The sequence below is a fragment of the Tamandua tetradactyla genome, chromosome X, assembly GCF_023851605.1.
Source record: "Tamandua tetradactyla isolate mTamTet1 chromosome X, mTamTet1.pri, whole genome shotgun sequence".
NCBI lineage: Eukaryota > Metazoa > Chordata > Mammalia > Pilosa > Myrmecophagidae > Tamandua > Tamandua tetradactyla.
In genome coordinates, this window is record NC_135353.1 from 149,401,557 (window position 1) to 149,418,692 (window position 17,136).

A 17,136-nucleotide genomic window follows, 5' to 3' on the forward strand; every position below is an offset into this window, starting at 1 on the left:
AGAAATTGACAAGCTGATTCTAAAATAAATAAAATATGGTATATCCATACAATGGATCATCTGGCAATAAAAAGAAATGAAGCACTGATACATGTTACAACATGGATGAGCCCTGAAAAAGTATAGTAAATGAAATAAGCCAGATAAAAAAGGCCATAGTGCATGATTCCATTTATATGAAATGTCCAGAATAGACAAAACTATAGAGACATAAGGCAGATTAGAGGTTGCCTAGAGCTGGAGTTGGGGTAGGGGTTTGGAGGGATTGGGGGAGGTGTCAGCTAAATGACAGAGGGTCTCTTTTTAATGTGATGAAAATGTTCTAAAATTGACTGTGGTGATGGTTGCAAACTCTGTAAATACACTCAAGGACACTGAACTGCCCAAGTTAATTGGGAGAATTGTATGGTATAGGAATTATACCTCAATAAAGCTGTTTTAAAATAGGCATACAACCAGTCTGTCTCCATCTACCAAACCCTTCCTTTTGCAAAAAAGATACAACTGAATATATCCTTTCAGACGAAAAACAAGAATGTTAAACCCCTTGGCTTGCTTCCTTTTTAACCACTACTTTTAAACTTATTTCAAGAGCACCAGTTGAATACAAACCTCTGTAATTTTCTGTGCCTCTGAAGCAACTCTTTGCACTGTCGTAAAACAAATGTTAAATTCCTGAATGATAGAAGGATATAAGCTGTTGAAGTCCAGAAGCAAAATGAATTTATCATAAAAACCTGAAATAAAAAAGCCACATCATAAAAAGTCTAAAGAAAAGCAAATTTGTCAAAACATCACATTAGAAATAATATACTATGAAGTATTTTAGAAATTATATACTATCCAGAGCTATAAGGTAGACAAAAGGAGAAAAGCATTTACTATCACTCTATAAAAGGACAGAGGGAAACTTCAGGTCACAAAAGAAGATGGAAGAAAAGTGTGACAGGCGATATCATGGTTTGCCTTGGAAACAGCTACAACCACTCTTTTCCCAGTAGTTTCCAAAGTCACCATTATTATGGGTCACCATCTTCGCATATCAATTATTCTCGACAAGAGTCATACCCATTTCAAAAAAATACTGTTCAATTTTCCTTTAAGCAAGCAGTTCCTCCTATCCCATACCCCCCAAAATGTTTAATTATCTATACCAGTGGATGGTTAAGTCTTTTTCACAACCACACCTTTAAAGAAGACATTTGGAAGCCCATTTATCTGTACACAACGTATGCTAAAAGTCAGACAAGAGACATGTACATAAATGTCAGTAGTGGAACGATCCACCCTTTTTTCTTGCAAAGGGTGAACAGAAAGCTACTATATTTCTCTAGGACATTTTACAACGGGTTATCTTCACCTTGAGAAGAAACCAAATAAAAATAAATGTCCACTATTAAGCCAATAGTAATAACAGCAAACATACTGATAGCTTAGTCTGTGCTAGGCATTAAACTAAATCATCACTTTTATTCCTTAAATCCTTATGTGGCAGATACTATTCTTAGCTCCATTTTACAGAAGAGGAAACTGAGGCTTACAGAGGTTAAACAGGCAGCCCGTGATCACATAACCTGAAAACAAACTCAGATCTACCAAAGTACTACTGCTATATTTCATTACAACTAATAGTAAAATCACTGTTGGTCAAAAATAACTGCTACTCAGAGTTCAAGTTACTTGATAAAATTCACATTAATTCCACATCAGATGACTGGCAAACAAGATTTTTTCATCGATGAAAGATAAAATAAGGCCATTACAAGACCTATTTGATAACCTACAATATATATTCAGGTCTTCTAGTTTCTCAAGCCTAGCTCTACGTTAAGAAATTCCTTAACACCAGAGGCCAAATCACTGTCCAGCCTTACCAACTTTAGGGTCCAATACCAAGCCACCAGCATAAGCTGCTTTCTTACGTCCTTTCCTGTATTTACTGACATCTCCATCAATTTCTTCTTCTTCATCCCCCTAATATCAAATGGATAAATAACTTCACCAGCCAGCAAATAATGAATTATAAAGTTCTATGATTCTCCCCTTTCTAATTTCAGTACAGAGTTCTAATAAGCTTAATTTATTGTTAGTTAATGGTCTTACCCATAAAGAAAGATAATTATTGTAATGTGTTCATGAATCCATATGAATGCCAAACATAGCAATCTTAAAAAAAAATACCGCATCTCAGGATTACGTTTTATTCCAAATATGTGCATATGGTGGTATTTTAAGGTCATGATATTAAATATGCAAATTTTATTTTTAAATGTTTCTGAATTCACAGAAACTTTTCATATCTTTTCATCGATACTAAAAATACAACTTTTCATATTACATGAAATCTGAAATTGTAAAAGGGTCCTCTTAAATTCATTAACGTTCATGACATAAAAAAGGTAAAACATTTCATATACGTATTATCACTATTAATATAAACAACTTAAAATAAGTACATCCATATACTGAGATATATTCACAAGTAGTTCATAAATTGCCAACATATAATATCGCAGCAAAAGTTGAATTTCTGAAACTATTCCCTGTGTCAATTTTGTTAACGCACAAAAAACAAGCAAATACAAGAACCTGAATCACATTTTAACATTAAATTCCCATTCTGAATTCATTACTATCAGTGCTGGTAAAATGGAAGCTAAACCTAGTTTTAGCTCCAATGTGATGGAAGCCATTTGGGAAATCTGACTGTACGTATTAGTACACAAAAAATTCAACATAAAAATTAAGGCACAAGTCTATAGATTAAAGAAGATATAAGGTTTAACTGGCATTTAACTTTGGGTAGGATTAAGGTAGTATAAAACTTTATATGTATGGTTACCAATCAGAGAGGCTTAAATGCGTCCCCTCAAATAATTCCGTATTTCAAAAATAATTTTGACCTATACAGAGAAGAGAGAAGGAAATGACCACACCAACACAATGGAACAAGCCTGACAGTTTGTACAGTACACAAAGGATTAATTATTTTGGAAGCAGATGTTATCACAGCATAGAAAAGCTATCTAGGTAATAAAGGGAAGGATAAGAAAAGGCAAAATACCATACAATTTTGAACCTACCAGCTTTTGCTGAAGCTTTCTGAACACCTGCTTGTCAGGCACGACATAGTTGTTTTCATAAAATGCATGAAGCAATAAGAACTCGTTACGTTCAGATCGTCCACCCATCAGTGTCCTGGACTATTAAATAGAATTTTTTTTAATTTGAACTCAAAACCACAACAAACAAAAGCAACTTTAAAGTTGGTAAATTTAATCACAGCACCTCACTCAAAACTACTCCTAATGACAAGGGCCGCTTTAAAAAACAAAAAGTACTAAATTAGTTCTAATGTTCATTAAGAATTTTGGTTTAAAGGAAGATAAAAAGAGCTTCAGGCATCAACAACCTATTTCTTTACTTCACAAAACAGATACATGTTAGATAATCCTTATGTTCACCCAAATTTCAACACACTGCACCTGGCTTTCCTCCCCTTCTCCCAACCAACTGTTCTTCCTTTTACAAAAGAATCCCAGCTTTCAAAATACAAGTTACTCACTTCATAAGCATGCATTTATATTCATTATCATATAACAACTACCCCAAGCAAACACTGAATCCAACAGGAAATGGTCCCCCCATCCCAAGTTAAATTTACCATAACGTTCCCAGCGATGTTAGTGATCTGCAATGCTAAAGGAAGAACATTTAGCTCACACATGATCTGCAAAATGAACCTGGCATCTTTCCAGGTGTGTTCCAACAGGTACAGCAGATGAGAAGATTCACTGTACAGAAAAGTAGGAATGAAACAGAATCAAGTAATTAAAGGAAACAATGACTATAATCATAACTTCATAAAAATATTACAAAGAATTTTTGGTATGAGTAACTTCAGAGCAACAGCACCTCAGCTTGAGAACCCACTTAAAATAAGGTCAGTATATGTAAGTAGGAACTCATTCATAGCATAAAACATAAAAAATCCCACAAAGATAAAATGAAGTTACATGTTAACTACAAACCTGAAAACTACCCAAATCCTTTCATTCATTTCAACCAAGCAAGTATATACTGCATACCTACTTTGTACCAGACATTGTTCTAGGCCCTGGGGATACAGCTGTGGCCAAAATAGACAAAAATTCCTGTCCTCATAGAGGAGACAGAGTATAAATAAGAAAAAAGAAATTAAATATATAGCATGTAATGCTCAGCGTTAAAGGGAGAAATTTAAGAAGCAAAGGGACAGGTAAGTGTTGACAGCTGGGAGATATGGGAGATACCAGAAATGGAAACTGGGGAAAATCTCAGAATAAAGATCCGGAAGAGCTAAAGGATAACCCTTGTGGATGGATATCTGAGGGAAGAACAGCAGACCCAAAGGCCCTGAATTGGACACAAATCTGACAATTCCAGGACCAGGAAGGAGGTTAATATAGCTGGAAAAGAAAGAATGTTGAAAGAGAAATAGGAGATGAAAACAGTTAGTGGTGGAGTGACATAACAGGTAGAGAGCCTTGTAAATCAAAATCAGGACACTGGTTATTACACTGAATGACACAGAAAGCTACTGGAAGGTTTTGAGCCAAGTACCACGATCAAACTTAATTTTAGCAAGATAACTCTCATTCCCGGGTTGAACACCACAAGAGAGCAAAGGAAAAAGCATAGAGACCAATGAGGCTAATCCAAGACCCAGTAATGTAGGGGAAAGATGATGGTGCTTGGGCCAGGGTGGGTCCAAGGGGGAGGTAAAGAGAGGGGGTTAGATTTAGACATATTTTGAAAATAGAGCTGATGGATCGAATGTGGGTTGTCAGAGAGAGGAATCAAGGACGCCTTGGAGGTTTGGGGACAAGGATGACTTTGGAGGTATCCAGCAGCACTGGAAAAATGGAGGTACCAGTGACTGAGTAAAGAAAGATGACAGGAGGCCCTAGGGGGGAAGATCAAGAGCTTAGTCTTGAACAAGTTAAGACAGAGGTTCATATTAGATATCCAAGTAAAATAAGAAGGTGGATAAACAAGTCTGGAATTCAGGGAGAGGTCTAAGCTAAAGATATGTATTTGGGAGGCGTCAGCATAGATGGTATTTAAAGCACAAGACTCCATGGGAACCCTTAGAGAGGGAACACAGTCAGAACAGAGAGGTTCAAGGACTCAGAAGGAAATGGCAAAGAAGAATGAGAAGTAGCCAGAGGGGTAGAAGAAATCTTATTTAAGAAATAATCCAAACAATACCTCTAAATAACAATGAATTCTCAGTTCTTATATTTCCAAAATATTTATACTAATTCCTACATTAATGAATTAAGTGTAGAAACCTAAATTTCATGTCAATTTCCAAATTGCTCTTAGGAAACAGCAAGATGGTATTTAAGATAGGTGAGGGAGATGGAGATAAAATGATTAAATAAGAATAATTCAAAAGGCAAAACACTTCAAATTATTAAAGTATTAGAAATGGTGGTACTGACATGAAGATAAACAGTTTTCTCCTCTAGTAGCATCACCCGCTACTGTCCTTCCAGCCTAGGGGTGATACTGGTTTCCTACTGTTGCTAATTTCAAATCTGAAGCATCCAAGATCATACCTGTACATATTTTGTATATTTTCCATCGGGATTACAACCCTTTCAGTTTTTAGAATCTGTTGAACCAGTTCAGACAAATGGTAACTTTTACAACGAATCAATTCCTTTGCTGAAATTTCTACATCACAGATCATTCGGCCACAAGTAGCATTTCTTTCGCCAAAACCACTCCGGCCCTACAAAGGGGAACAAAAAGCAGGTTTGAAAAAAGGAGAGATACTGAGAACATTTCATTCTAACATATTCTGAAGCTAGCCCCAAAATTACAATGATGAAATTCTCCAGAGGTGAGCCTTTAATGACTCTGCTATACTGTATCATAATGTATGCAAATAACTAGGCAATAACAAACCGAGAAGGCATGTATTAAGGGAAAGGTAAGAAAAAAGTAAGAAGGCACAATGTATTAAGGTAACCTAAAAGAAGGAAATAAGATTGGAGAAACTGAGTAAAGCTTGAATCAAAATAGGATAGGAAGGAAAGAAGCCATCACTATGACAACTGTAGCATATTTGAAAATAAATGCATGATCCATTATCAAAACTTTTCTATTACCCCAAAGAGAAATTCTGGATCAATTAAGCGTTAACTCTCCATACCCTATCCTCACCCTGGCCCCTGGGCAACCTGTATTCTAGTTTATGACTCTATGACTTTGCTTATTCTCATTACTTGGAATTAATGGATGGTAGTGATGGTAGCACAACATTATAACTTTAATTAACATCACTGAATTATATATTTGAATATGGTCAAAATGGGAAATTTTAGGTTGGATATATGTTACTAGAATCAAAATTAAAAAAATACATAGGACTGTACAATACAATAAAAACAGCAGATTGTAATATAAACTATGGACTATAGTTAATAGCACAATTATAATAATATTCCTTCATCAACTGTAACAAAGGTACCACACAAACGCAAAATGTTAAAATGGGGAGAAAAGTAGATAGGAACTTTACTTTCTGCACAATTTTTCTGTAAACCTAAAAATTTTCTAATAAAAAATAAATGCATGAATCTTCAAGTATTTTCCAGGATAAGTTCATTGTACCTGTTTTTTTTGTTTCATTTTGTTTTATGTAAAAATCCAAAGATGCTGTCTAACAAGGGGGTTGGGGGGCACATACTAGAAATGGGAACGTTCATAGAAAAATCAATGCCATGGAACTAGGTCAAAAAGTTCTCTGATGAAGCAACATGTGCATTTTATTTAAAAGCTTTAAGTGAAATAAGATTGCAAGCACTGAGCAGTATGAGGTTTAGGAACTAAAGGTCACCTTCATGCAAACACCACCAAAACCTCCAAATGTGAAGCAAGGTGGTAGAATAAAAAGAACATGGACTTTAAAAGAATAGGATGGGCCTAGGTTCAAATGTTTTTCCCCTTAACACCTATATGATCTTGAAAAAGCTACATTACCTCTGTGAGGTACACCTGTAAAATAAAATGGGGGTGTTAAAGTGCCTAGCCTGTTGCCTCCTAATACAGTCGTTATCAGCTCCTTTCCATTCTTTCTTTTAATCTTCTTCCTGAATGACAACACTCAATGATTTCTGAACCCTGCAACCCTGCTCTAAGGGCTAATCACCTCAGTAACATAACCTGGAGGTAACATGTACGTGCTCTGTTCACTGTTCCTAGATTCTAACAGCTTATTTATAAAATGTCCAGTAGCTTTTACCAATAAAATGCTGGATTTGATGGAAAAGACACTCAGTACCAGAGTTAAAATATAGTGAAACCCTATCACAAGACAATCAATTCCCACTCAGAAAAGCATAGTATGCCCTGATAGTTACTCCAGATGAAAAAGCCAAATAAAGTAAGATCTGAAAATTATTATTACCCCAAGCTTTGGCATGTTGCATCGCTTCAGTCGACCTATCTTGGACCAGTGGGGAACCTTGCACACATTAATTCTCTGCAGTAGCACTTCCAGATCAAACCCCCAAATATTATGACCCTAGTCAGAAAAAAAAAGGCAGCTGATAATGTTATAACAAACGCAAATTACAGGATTTATCTTTATATGCATAGAATTTCTTTGCCCTTTCTTTTTCTGGTCTCTAATTGATAGCATCATGAGCTTACCTCCGATTGAGGGTCTTTTCTTCTTCAGGAACTTATTCATCAGCAGCATTCATTAGCCTTGACATTAACAAGGCTGCTAAGCAGATTGCTGGAATAAACTTTATTTCATCCTAATTTATGCAAGGTTCATAGGATGTCTTAATTTGCAGCTAATGCCTCACAGCCTTGGAGGCAAATGCAAATTTTACTGTTCCATACTTTTTACATGATCAGTAAAAGCCATATTCAAACCTATCCATTTTGCTTTCTTAAAAAGAGAGAACCCACCTATATAGTGTTATAGTTTAAAACTTCTTAGAAAACTCAGAAGCAGCATCCAGTTTCTTCTTAAAGAATCAAGTTCAAACATTACTGATTTAGATCCTTAATCAACGTGCAACAAAATAAATACCTATCACTAAAAGTTCAAAAACAAAATTTGTTAAGAACAAGGAAACAAAGCTATATAAAGCAGAAAATACTTCAAAAATATAACCAAAACTTATTTCTATAATGGTAATTTCCATCATGTGAATAACATGGTTGGCATGCCTATGATTAAAAAATTACATGAAGTTAAAAATAAATCAGATCCCCAAACACCTAAATATAAGAACTAGCACCATAAAACTTCTAGAAGAAAATGTAGGGAAACATCTTCAAGACCTAGCAATAGGAGGTAGCTTCCTATTTTGAGGGAACTCCTCAAAATCAAATGCTTCTATACTTCAAAAGACTTTGTCAAAAATGTGAAGACGCATCCAACTCAATGGGAGAAAATATTTGGAAATCACGTATCAGACAAAGGTTTGATTTCCAGTATATACAAAGGACTCATACAACTCAACAACAAAAGAACAACCAACCCAATAATAAAATGGGCTAAAGATATGAATAGGTATTTTTTTGAAGAGAAAATACAGATGGCTCAAAAGCACATGAAGAGATGTTCATTTTCACTGGCTATAAGGGAAATGCAGATCAAGACTACAATGAGATACCAACTCACACCTATAAGAATGGCTGCTATTAAACAAACAGGAAACTATAAATGTTGGAGAGGATGTGGAGAAACTGGGACACTTATGCGTTGCTGGTGGGAATGTATAATGGTGCAGCCACTATGGAGGACTGTTTGGCAGATTCTTAGGTAACTAAATATTGAGTTGCCCTATGACCCAGCAATAACACTACTTGGTATATACCCAGAAGAGCTGAAAGTAATGACACAAGCAGATATTTGCATACCAATGTTCATAGCAGCATTATTCACAATCGCCAACAGACAAGTGGATCAACAAAATGTGGTATATATGTACAATGGAATAATATGCAGCAGTAAGACAAAATGAGGTCCTGAAGCACATAACAAGATGGATGAGCCTTGAGGACATAATGCTGAGTGAAGTTACCCAGACACAAAAGGATAGATACTGTATGATTCCACTTTTATGACCACCATAAAGGTATAATCAGAGGCTTATAATACAGAATATAGGGGACTTAGAGATACATAGAAACTAGAGATGGGTGAAGCATTAGCTAATGAGGTTGAACTCCAATGCAAGGGAATAGATAGGAGTGAAGGTGGTTCTCTAGTGGGTCTGTAAGTAATATTACTATATTGAAGATAAACAAGATTGAAAGGGGTTATACGGACCTACATGTCCCATGATGTAGAACTAGAAATATGATGAACACTAGAAATATGACCTCTCACAAGAATTACTTCAAAGATATGATTCTTGTATAAAAAGTGTTCAAAGTCCAGGGTACAGGGGGAAAATTGCTATTGCATGCTATGAGCTATGTTCAAAAAGAAACCATCAGCACTACCACAGCAACAGCAGAGGTAAATAATGGGGGGAGGGACAAGAGTTAAGAGGAAGTTTAGATCTCCTATTTGGTGAGGGTATGTTTACTGGTTTCTTTCTCTTGGGAACAACGAAGTTTTCTAAACTTGAGAATGCTGATGGACTCTGGACTTTGGACCATCTAAATGATGCCCAATGAATGCACGTGGCTGAAGGATGCACTGACGGAGAAGTAGATTGGTTAACGATGGTGTATACTTACGAAGGTTGTGCTGCTATGAAAAAGAACAAAGTCGTGAGGCATGCAACAATGTGAGTGAACATGTGGGACATTTGGTGAGACAAAATAAGCCAGAAATAAAAGAACAAGAATGGTATCATCACTTTTAAAAAATGCTTATAAGAAAACAGGAGGCTTAGACTGTAATCTTTTAGAGCAGACATATTAAGTCTGGAGTGGTGATTATTATTTCTGGATTTTGAGAGGCTGTTATAAATATAACCTGATATTTAGAGATAAGAACGAACCCATCCCAAACAGGTTGGGATTAAAGTAATTCAGAACATATGGGTAAGGAAGACAGTGTCTGTATTTTAGAACCACACATACTCGTGGAGAACATTGGAAGAAAGGTTTATTTGGTCTGGAACTGAAATTTTCTGTAGTTCATAATCTAATTCAACCGATTCGTATAGCTCATTTGAAGAAGTGAAACATAGGGAGCACAGAATAAGAAAAAGGTCCTTTAATCTTGTAGAGATTATTGTAATGCCTGGACACATCCTAGAGTATAATAAGCAGATAATCAAAAAGTATTGGCATAGTCCCCTGAGGGATGGTAGAAAAATATGGACCTATTAAACCTTACGATCAGGGAATCCCGATACTGTGTCAAACTTCAGAGGTACCCAAATCAATAGGCCCTGCCCTCATTCAAGAGGTTTACTCTTGTGAAGCCTATATAGGTAGCAGAGAAGCTTCGACTACCTATAGACATGCCTAAGAGTTATTCTGGAGGACGCCTTTTGTTGCTGAGATGTGGCCTCAGTCTCTCTAAGCCCAACTCTGCAAGTGAAATCATTGACACCCCCCACCCACATGGCACATGACATCCAGGGGTGAAAGTCTCCCTGGTGATGTGGGAGATGACTCCCAGGGATGAATCCAGACCTGGCACCATGGGATCAACAATTCCATCCTGACCAAAATGGGGAGAAGTATAATTAATAAAGTATCAGTGACAGAGAGAGTTCAAATAGAGTCAACAGGCTACTCTGAAGGTTATTCTTATGTAAGCTTCAGGTACCTATCATAACCCCCAACCAGGACCATTCCGGCCAATCCTAAGAACACCTAGGGCAATATTTCAGATTCCATAAGGGTTCCAGGCACTAGAGTAACTTTCCAGAAACCTACAACCTCCAGATGGGTCCGTGGTCCAGATAAATCCTGAAACCTAGCCCAGCCTCTCCAGAACGTCAGATAGTTCCATCTCCCTACCCCATATTAGTGACAGACCCTTCCAATATCAAAAATTTAGGTCACTATAGGCCAAAAACCCCTAAAGAGAGGGATGGAAGGATCAAAGGTGATATTTATCATCACAATCGACTTTTTTCCCTTTTTTTTTTTTTTTAACTTTTTTTTATTAAAAAAAAATTAACAAACAAAACATTTAGGTATCATTCCATTCTACATATACAATCAGTAATTCTTAATATTATCACATAGTTGCATATTCATCATTTCTTAGAACATTTGCATTGATTTAGAAAAAGAAATAAAAAGACAACAGAAAAAGAAATAAAATGATAATAGAGAAAAAAAAAAACTATGCGTACCATACCCCTTACCCCTCGCTTTCATTTACCACTATTTCGAACTGAATTTATTTTAACATTTGTTCCCCCTATTATTTATTTTTATTCCATACGTTCTACTCTTCTGTTGATATAGTAGCTAAAAGGAGCATCAGACATAAGGTTTTCAGATTCACAGAGTCTCATTGTGAAAGCTATATCATTATTCAATCATCATCAAGAAACATGGCTACTGGAACAGAGCACTACATTTTCAGGCAATTCCCTCCAGCCTCTCCACTACATCTTGAACAATAAGGTGATATCTACTTAATGCGTAAGAATAACCTCCAGGATAACCTCTCGACTCTGTTTGGAATCTCTCAGCCATTGACACTTTGTCTCATTTTACTCTTCCCCCTTTTGGTCGAGAAGGTTCTCTCAATCCCTTGATGTTAATTCTCAGCTCATTCTAGGGTTTTTCTCAGTCCTTTGATGCTGAGTCTCAGCTCATTCCAGGATCTTTGTCCCACGTTGCGAGGAAGGTCCACACCCCTGGGAGTCATGTCCCAAGCAGAGAGGGGGAGGGTGGTGAGACTGCTCATCATATTGGCTGGAAAGAGAGGCCACATCTGAGCAACAAAGGAGGCTCTCTTGGGGGTGACTCTTAGGCCTAAATTTTAAGTAGACTTGACCTGTCTATCCTTTGTGGGGTTAAGTTTCATGTGAACAAACCCCAAGACTGGGCGCTCAGCCTATAGCTTTGGTTGTCCATACTGCTTGTGAGAATATCAAGAATTCAACTTGGGGAAGTTGAATTTCTCCCCACTCTCACCACTCCCCAAAGGGGGCTTGCAAATACTTTTCCAGTCACTGATCAAATCATTCTGGGATTCATCGGGGGATCACTCTGGACAAATCAACAAAATCTCATGTGCTACCTGAGATTCCAAGTACTTATGACATTCAATCAAACTATCTACATGAGTTATATTAGGAAATGCTCTAGTCAAAATCTAAATTTTGTAACAAATAAACATTTTTTGCTTTAGTCTCACACATAAGGTGACATTTTAAAGTATTAATTATATCTATTTACAGCACCCTGCATTAATGACATTCCTTTGTTCTTCCTCATGCCAAAACATTTTTAAAATTTGTACATTGTACATTTCACTATTATTATACAGTCTAGGCATTCCTAGATTATACCATCTCGATCTTTAACCTCTATCTTTCTTTCTGGTTTCATTTATGTCCCCAGCCCTCCTCCCTTTATCATTCTCACATGCAGCTTCATTCAGTGTTTTAACACAATTACATTACAGTTAGGTAGTATTGTGCTGTCCATTTCTGAGTTTTTGTATCCAGTCCTGTTGCAGTCTGTATCCCTTCAGCTCCAATTACCCACTATCTTATCCTATTTCTATCTCCTGATGGTGTCTGTTACCAACGACATATTCCAAGTTTATTCACTAATGTCGGTTCATATCAGTGAGACCATACAGTATTTGTCCAATATTTGTCCTTTAGTTGTTGGCTAGTCTCACTCAGCATAATGTTTTCTAGGTCCATCCAGGTTGTTACATACTTCATAAGTTTATTCTGTCTTAGAGCTGCATAATATTCCATCACATGTATATACCATAGTTTGTTTAGCCACTCGTCTGTTGATGGACATTTTGGCTGTTTCCATCTCCTTGCAATTGTAAATAATGCTGCTATAAACATTGGTGTGCAAATGTCCGTTGTGTCTTTGCCCTTAAGTCCTTTGAGTAGATACCTAGCAATGGTATTGCTGGGTCACATGGCAATTCTATATTCAGCTTTTTGAGGAACCACCAAACTGCCTTCCACAGGGGTTGCACCCTTTGACATTCCCACCAACAGTGAATAAGTGTGCCTCTTTCTCCACATCCTCTCCAGCACTTGTCATTTTCTGTTTTGTTGATAATGGCCATTCTGGTGGGTATGAGATGATATCTCATTGTGGTTTTGATTTGCATTTCTCTAATGGCCAGGGACATTGAGCATCTCTTCATGTGCCTTTTGGCCATTTGTATTTCCTCTTCTGAGAAGTGTCTGTTCAAGTCTTTTTCCCATTTTGTAATTGGATTGGCTGTCTTTTTGTTGTTGAGTTGAACAATCTCTTTATAAATTCTGGATACTAGACCTTTATCTGATATGTCGTTTCCAAATATTGTCTCCTATTGTATAGGCTGTCTTTCTACTTTCTTGATGAAGTTCTTTGATGCACAAAAGTATTTAATTTTGAGGAGCTCCCATTTATTTGTTTCTTTCTTCAGTGCTCTTGCTTTAGGTGTAAGGTCCATAAAACCACCTCCAATTGTAAGATTCATAAGATATCTCCCTACTTTTTCCTCTAACTGTTTTATGGTCTTAGACCTAATGTTTAGATCTTTGATCCATTTTGAGTTAACTTTTGTATAGGGTGTGAGATACGGGTCCTCTTTCATTCTTTTGCATATAGATATCCAGCTCTCTAGGCACCATTTATTGAAGAGACTGTTCTGTCCCAAATGAGTTGGCTTGACTGCCTTATCAAAGATCAAATGTCCATAGATGAGAGGGTCTATATCTGAGCACTCTATTCAATTCCATTGGTCAATATATCTATCTTTATGCCAGTACCATACTGTTTTGAGCACTGTGGCTTCATAATATGCCTTAAAGTCAGGAAGCGTGAGACCTCCAGCTTCGCTTTTTTTCCTCAAGATACTTTTAGCAATTTGGGGTAACCTGCCCTTCTAGATAAATTTGCTTATTGGTTTTTCTATTTCTGAAAAATAAGTTGTTGGGATTTTGATTGGTATTGCATTGAATCTGTAAATCAATTTAGGTAAGATTGACATCCTAACTATATTTAGTCTTCCAATCCATGAACACAGTATGCCCTTCCATCTATTTAGGTCTTCTGTGATTTCTTTTAACAGTTTTTTGTAGTTTTCTTTGTATAGGTCTTTTGTCTCTTTAGTTAAATTTATTCCTAAGTATTTTATTCTCTTAGTTGCAATTGTAAATGGAATTCGTTTCTTGATTTCCCCCTCAGCTTGTTCATTGCTAGTGCATAGAAACACTACAGATTTTTGAATGTTGATCTTGTAACCTGCCACTTTGCTGTACTCATTTATTAGCTCTAGTAGTTTTGCTGTGGATTTTTCAGGGTTTTCGATGTATAGTATCATATCATCTGCAAACAGTGATAGTTTTACTTCTTCCTTTCCAATTTTGATGCCTTGTATTTCTTTTTCTTGCCTAATTGCTCTGGCTAGAACTTCCAACACGATGTTGAATAACAGTGGTGATAATGGACATCCTTGTCTTTTCCTGATCTTAGGGGGAAAGTTTTCAATTTTTCCCCATTGAGGATGATATTAGCTGTGGGTTTTTCATATATTCCCTTTATCATTTTAAGGAAGTTCCCTTGTATTCCTATCCTTTGAAGTGTTTTCAACAGTAAAGGATGCTGAATCTTGTCAAATGCCTTCTCTGCATCAATTGAGATGATCATGTGATTTTTCTGCTTTGATTTGTTGATATGGTGTATTACATTCATTGATTTTCTTATGTTGAACCATCCTTGCATACCTGGGATGAATCCTACTTGGTCATGATGTATAATTCTTTTAATGTGTTGCTGGATTCGATTTGCTAGAATTTTGTTGAGGATTTTTGCATCTACATTCATTAGAGAGATTGGTCTGTAGTTTTCTTTTTTTTGTAATATCTTTGCCTGGTTTTGATATGAGGGTGATGTTGGCTTCATAGAATGAATTAGGTAGCTTTCCCTACACTTCAAGTTTTTTGAAGAGTTTGAGCAGGGTTGGTACTAATTCTTTCTGCAATGTTTGGTAGAATTCACATGTGAAGCCGTCTGGTCCTGGACTTTTCTTTTTGGGAAGCTTTTGAAGGACTGATTCAATTTCTTTACTTGTGATTGGTTTGTTGAGGTCATCTATTTCTTCTTGAGTCAAAGTTGGTTGTTCATGCCTTTCTAGGAACTTGTTCATTTCATCTACATTGTTGTATTTATTAGCATAAAGTTGTTCATAGTATCCTGTTATTACCTCCTTTATTTCTGTGGGGTCAGTGGTTATGTCTCCTCTTCCATTTCTGATCTTATTTATTTGCGTCCTCTCTCTTCTTCTTTTTGTCAATCTAGCTAAGGGCCCATCAATCTTGTTGATTTTCTCATAGAACCAACTTCTGGTCTTATTGATTTTCTCTATTGTTTTCATGTTCCCAATTTCATTTATTTCTGCTCTAATCTTTGTTATTTCTTTCCTTTTGCTTGCTTTGGGGTTAATTTGCTGTTCTTTCTCACGTTCTTACAAGTGGACAGTTAATTTGCGAATTTTTGCCCTTTCTTCTTTTTTGATATAGGCATTTAGGGCAATAAATTTCCCTCTTAGCACTGCCTTTGCTACGTCCCATAAGTTTTGATATGTTGTGTTTTCATTTTCATTTGCCTCGAGATATTTACTGATTTCTTTTGTAATTTCTTCCTTGACCCACTGGTTAAGAGTGTGTTGTTGAGCCTCCACGTATTTGTGAATTTTCTGGCACTCTGCCTATTATTGATTTCCAACTTCATTCCTTTATGATCTGAGAAAGTGTTGTGTATGATTTCAATCTTTTTAAATTTGTTGAGACTTGCTTTGTGACCCAGCATATGGTCTATCTTTGAGAATGATCCATGAGCACTTGAGAAAAAGGTGTATCCTGCTGATGTGGGGTGTAATGTCGTATAAATGTCTGTTAAATCTAGCTGATTTATTGTAATATTCAAATTCTCTGTTTCTTTATTGATCCTCTGTCTAGATGTTCTGTCCATTGATGAGAGTGGGGAATTGAAGTCTCCACCTATTATGGTAGATATGTCTATTTCCCTTTTCAGTATTTGCAGTGTATGCCTCACGTATTTTGGGGCATTCTGGTTCGGTGCGTAAATATTTATGATTGCTATGTCTTCTTGTTTAATTGTTCCTTTTATTAGTAGATAGTATCCTTCTTTGTCTCTTTTAACTGTTTTACATTTGAAGTCTAATTTGTTGGATATTAGTATAGCTATTCCTGCTCTTTTCTGGTTGTTATTTGCATGAAATATCTTTTCCCAACCTTTCACTTTCAACCTATGTTTATCTTTGGGTCTAAGATGTGTTTCCTGTAGACAACATATAGAGGGATCCTGTTTTTTAATCCATTCTGCCAGTCTATGTCTTTTGATTGGGGAGTTCAGTCCATTAACATTTAGTGCTATTACTGTTTGGGTAGTACTTTCCTCTACCATTTTGCCTTTTGTATTTTATATATCATATCTAATTTTCCTTCTTTCTACACTCTTCTCCACACCTCTCTCTTCTGTCTTTTCGTATCTGACTCTAGTGCTCCCTTTAGTATTTCTTGCAGAGCTGGTCTCTTGGCCACAAATTCTCTCAGTGACTTTTTGTCTGAGAATGTTTTAATTTCTCCCTCATTTTTGAAGGACAATTTTGCTGGATATAGAATTCTTGGTTTGCAGTTTTTCTCTTTTAGTAATTTAAATATATCATCCCACTGTCTTCTTGCCTCCGTGGTTTCTGCTGAGAAATATACAAATAGTCTTATTGGGTTTCCCTTGTATGTGATGGATTCCTTTTCTCTTTCTGCTTTCAAGATCCTCTCTTTCTCTTTGACCTCTGACATTCTGACTAGTAAGTGTCTTGGAGAACATCTATTTGGATCTATTCTCTTTGGGGTGCGTTGCACTTCTTGGATCTGTAATTTTAGGTCTTTCATAAGAGTTGGGAAATTTTCAGTGATAATTTCTTCCATTAGT

At 36.4% G+C, this 17,136-nt stretch overlaps 1 protein-coding gene and 1 non-coding gene across 3 annotated transcripts in view; both read right to left on the reverse strand.

The window, feature by feature from the left end:
- POLA1 (DNA polymerase alpha 1, catalytic subunit) overlaps positions 1-17,136 on the reverse strand; it is a 381,691-nt gene that overhangs the window by 295,054 nt on the left and 69,501 nt on the right. For both annotated transcript variants that reach the window (XM_077145414.1, XM_077145413.1), the window contains 6 exons: positions 7,460-7,576; positions 5,604-5,779; positions 3,665-3,794; positions 3,084-3,203; positions 1,875-1,974; positions 613-737 (listed from right to left, as the gene is read on the reverse strand). In XM_077145414.1, the coding sequence (XP_077001529.1) occupies positions 613-737; positions 1,875-1,974; positions 3,084-3,203; positions 3,665-3,794; positions 5,604-5,779; positions 7,460-7,576 (768 nt within the window). The remainder of the gene's footprint in view (positions 1-612; positions 738-1,874; positions 1,975-3,083; positions 3,204-3,664; positions 3,795-5,603; positions 5,780-7,459; positions 7,577-17,136) is intronic.
- On the reverse strand, positions 1,263-1,393 carry LOC143672368 (small Cajal body-specific RNA 24). The gene has a single exon (XR_013169822.1).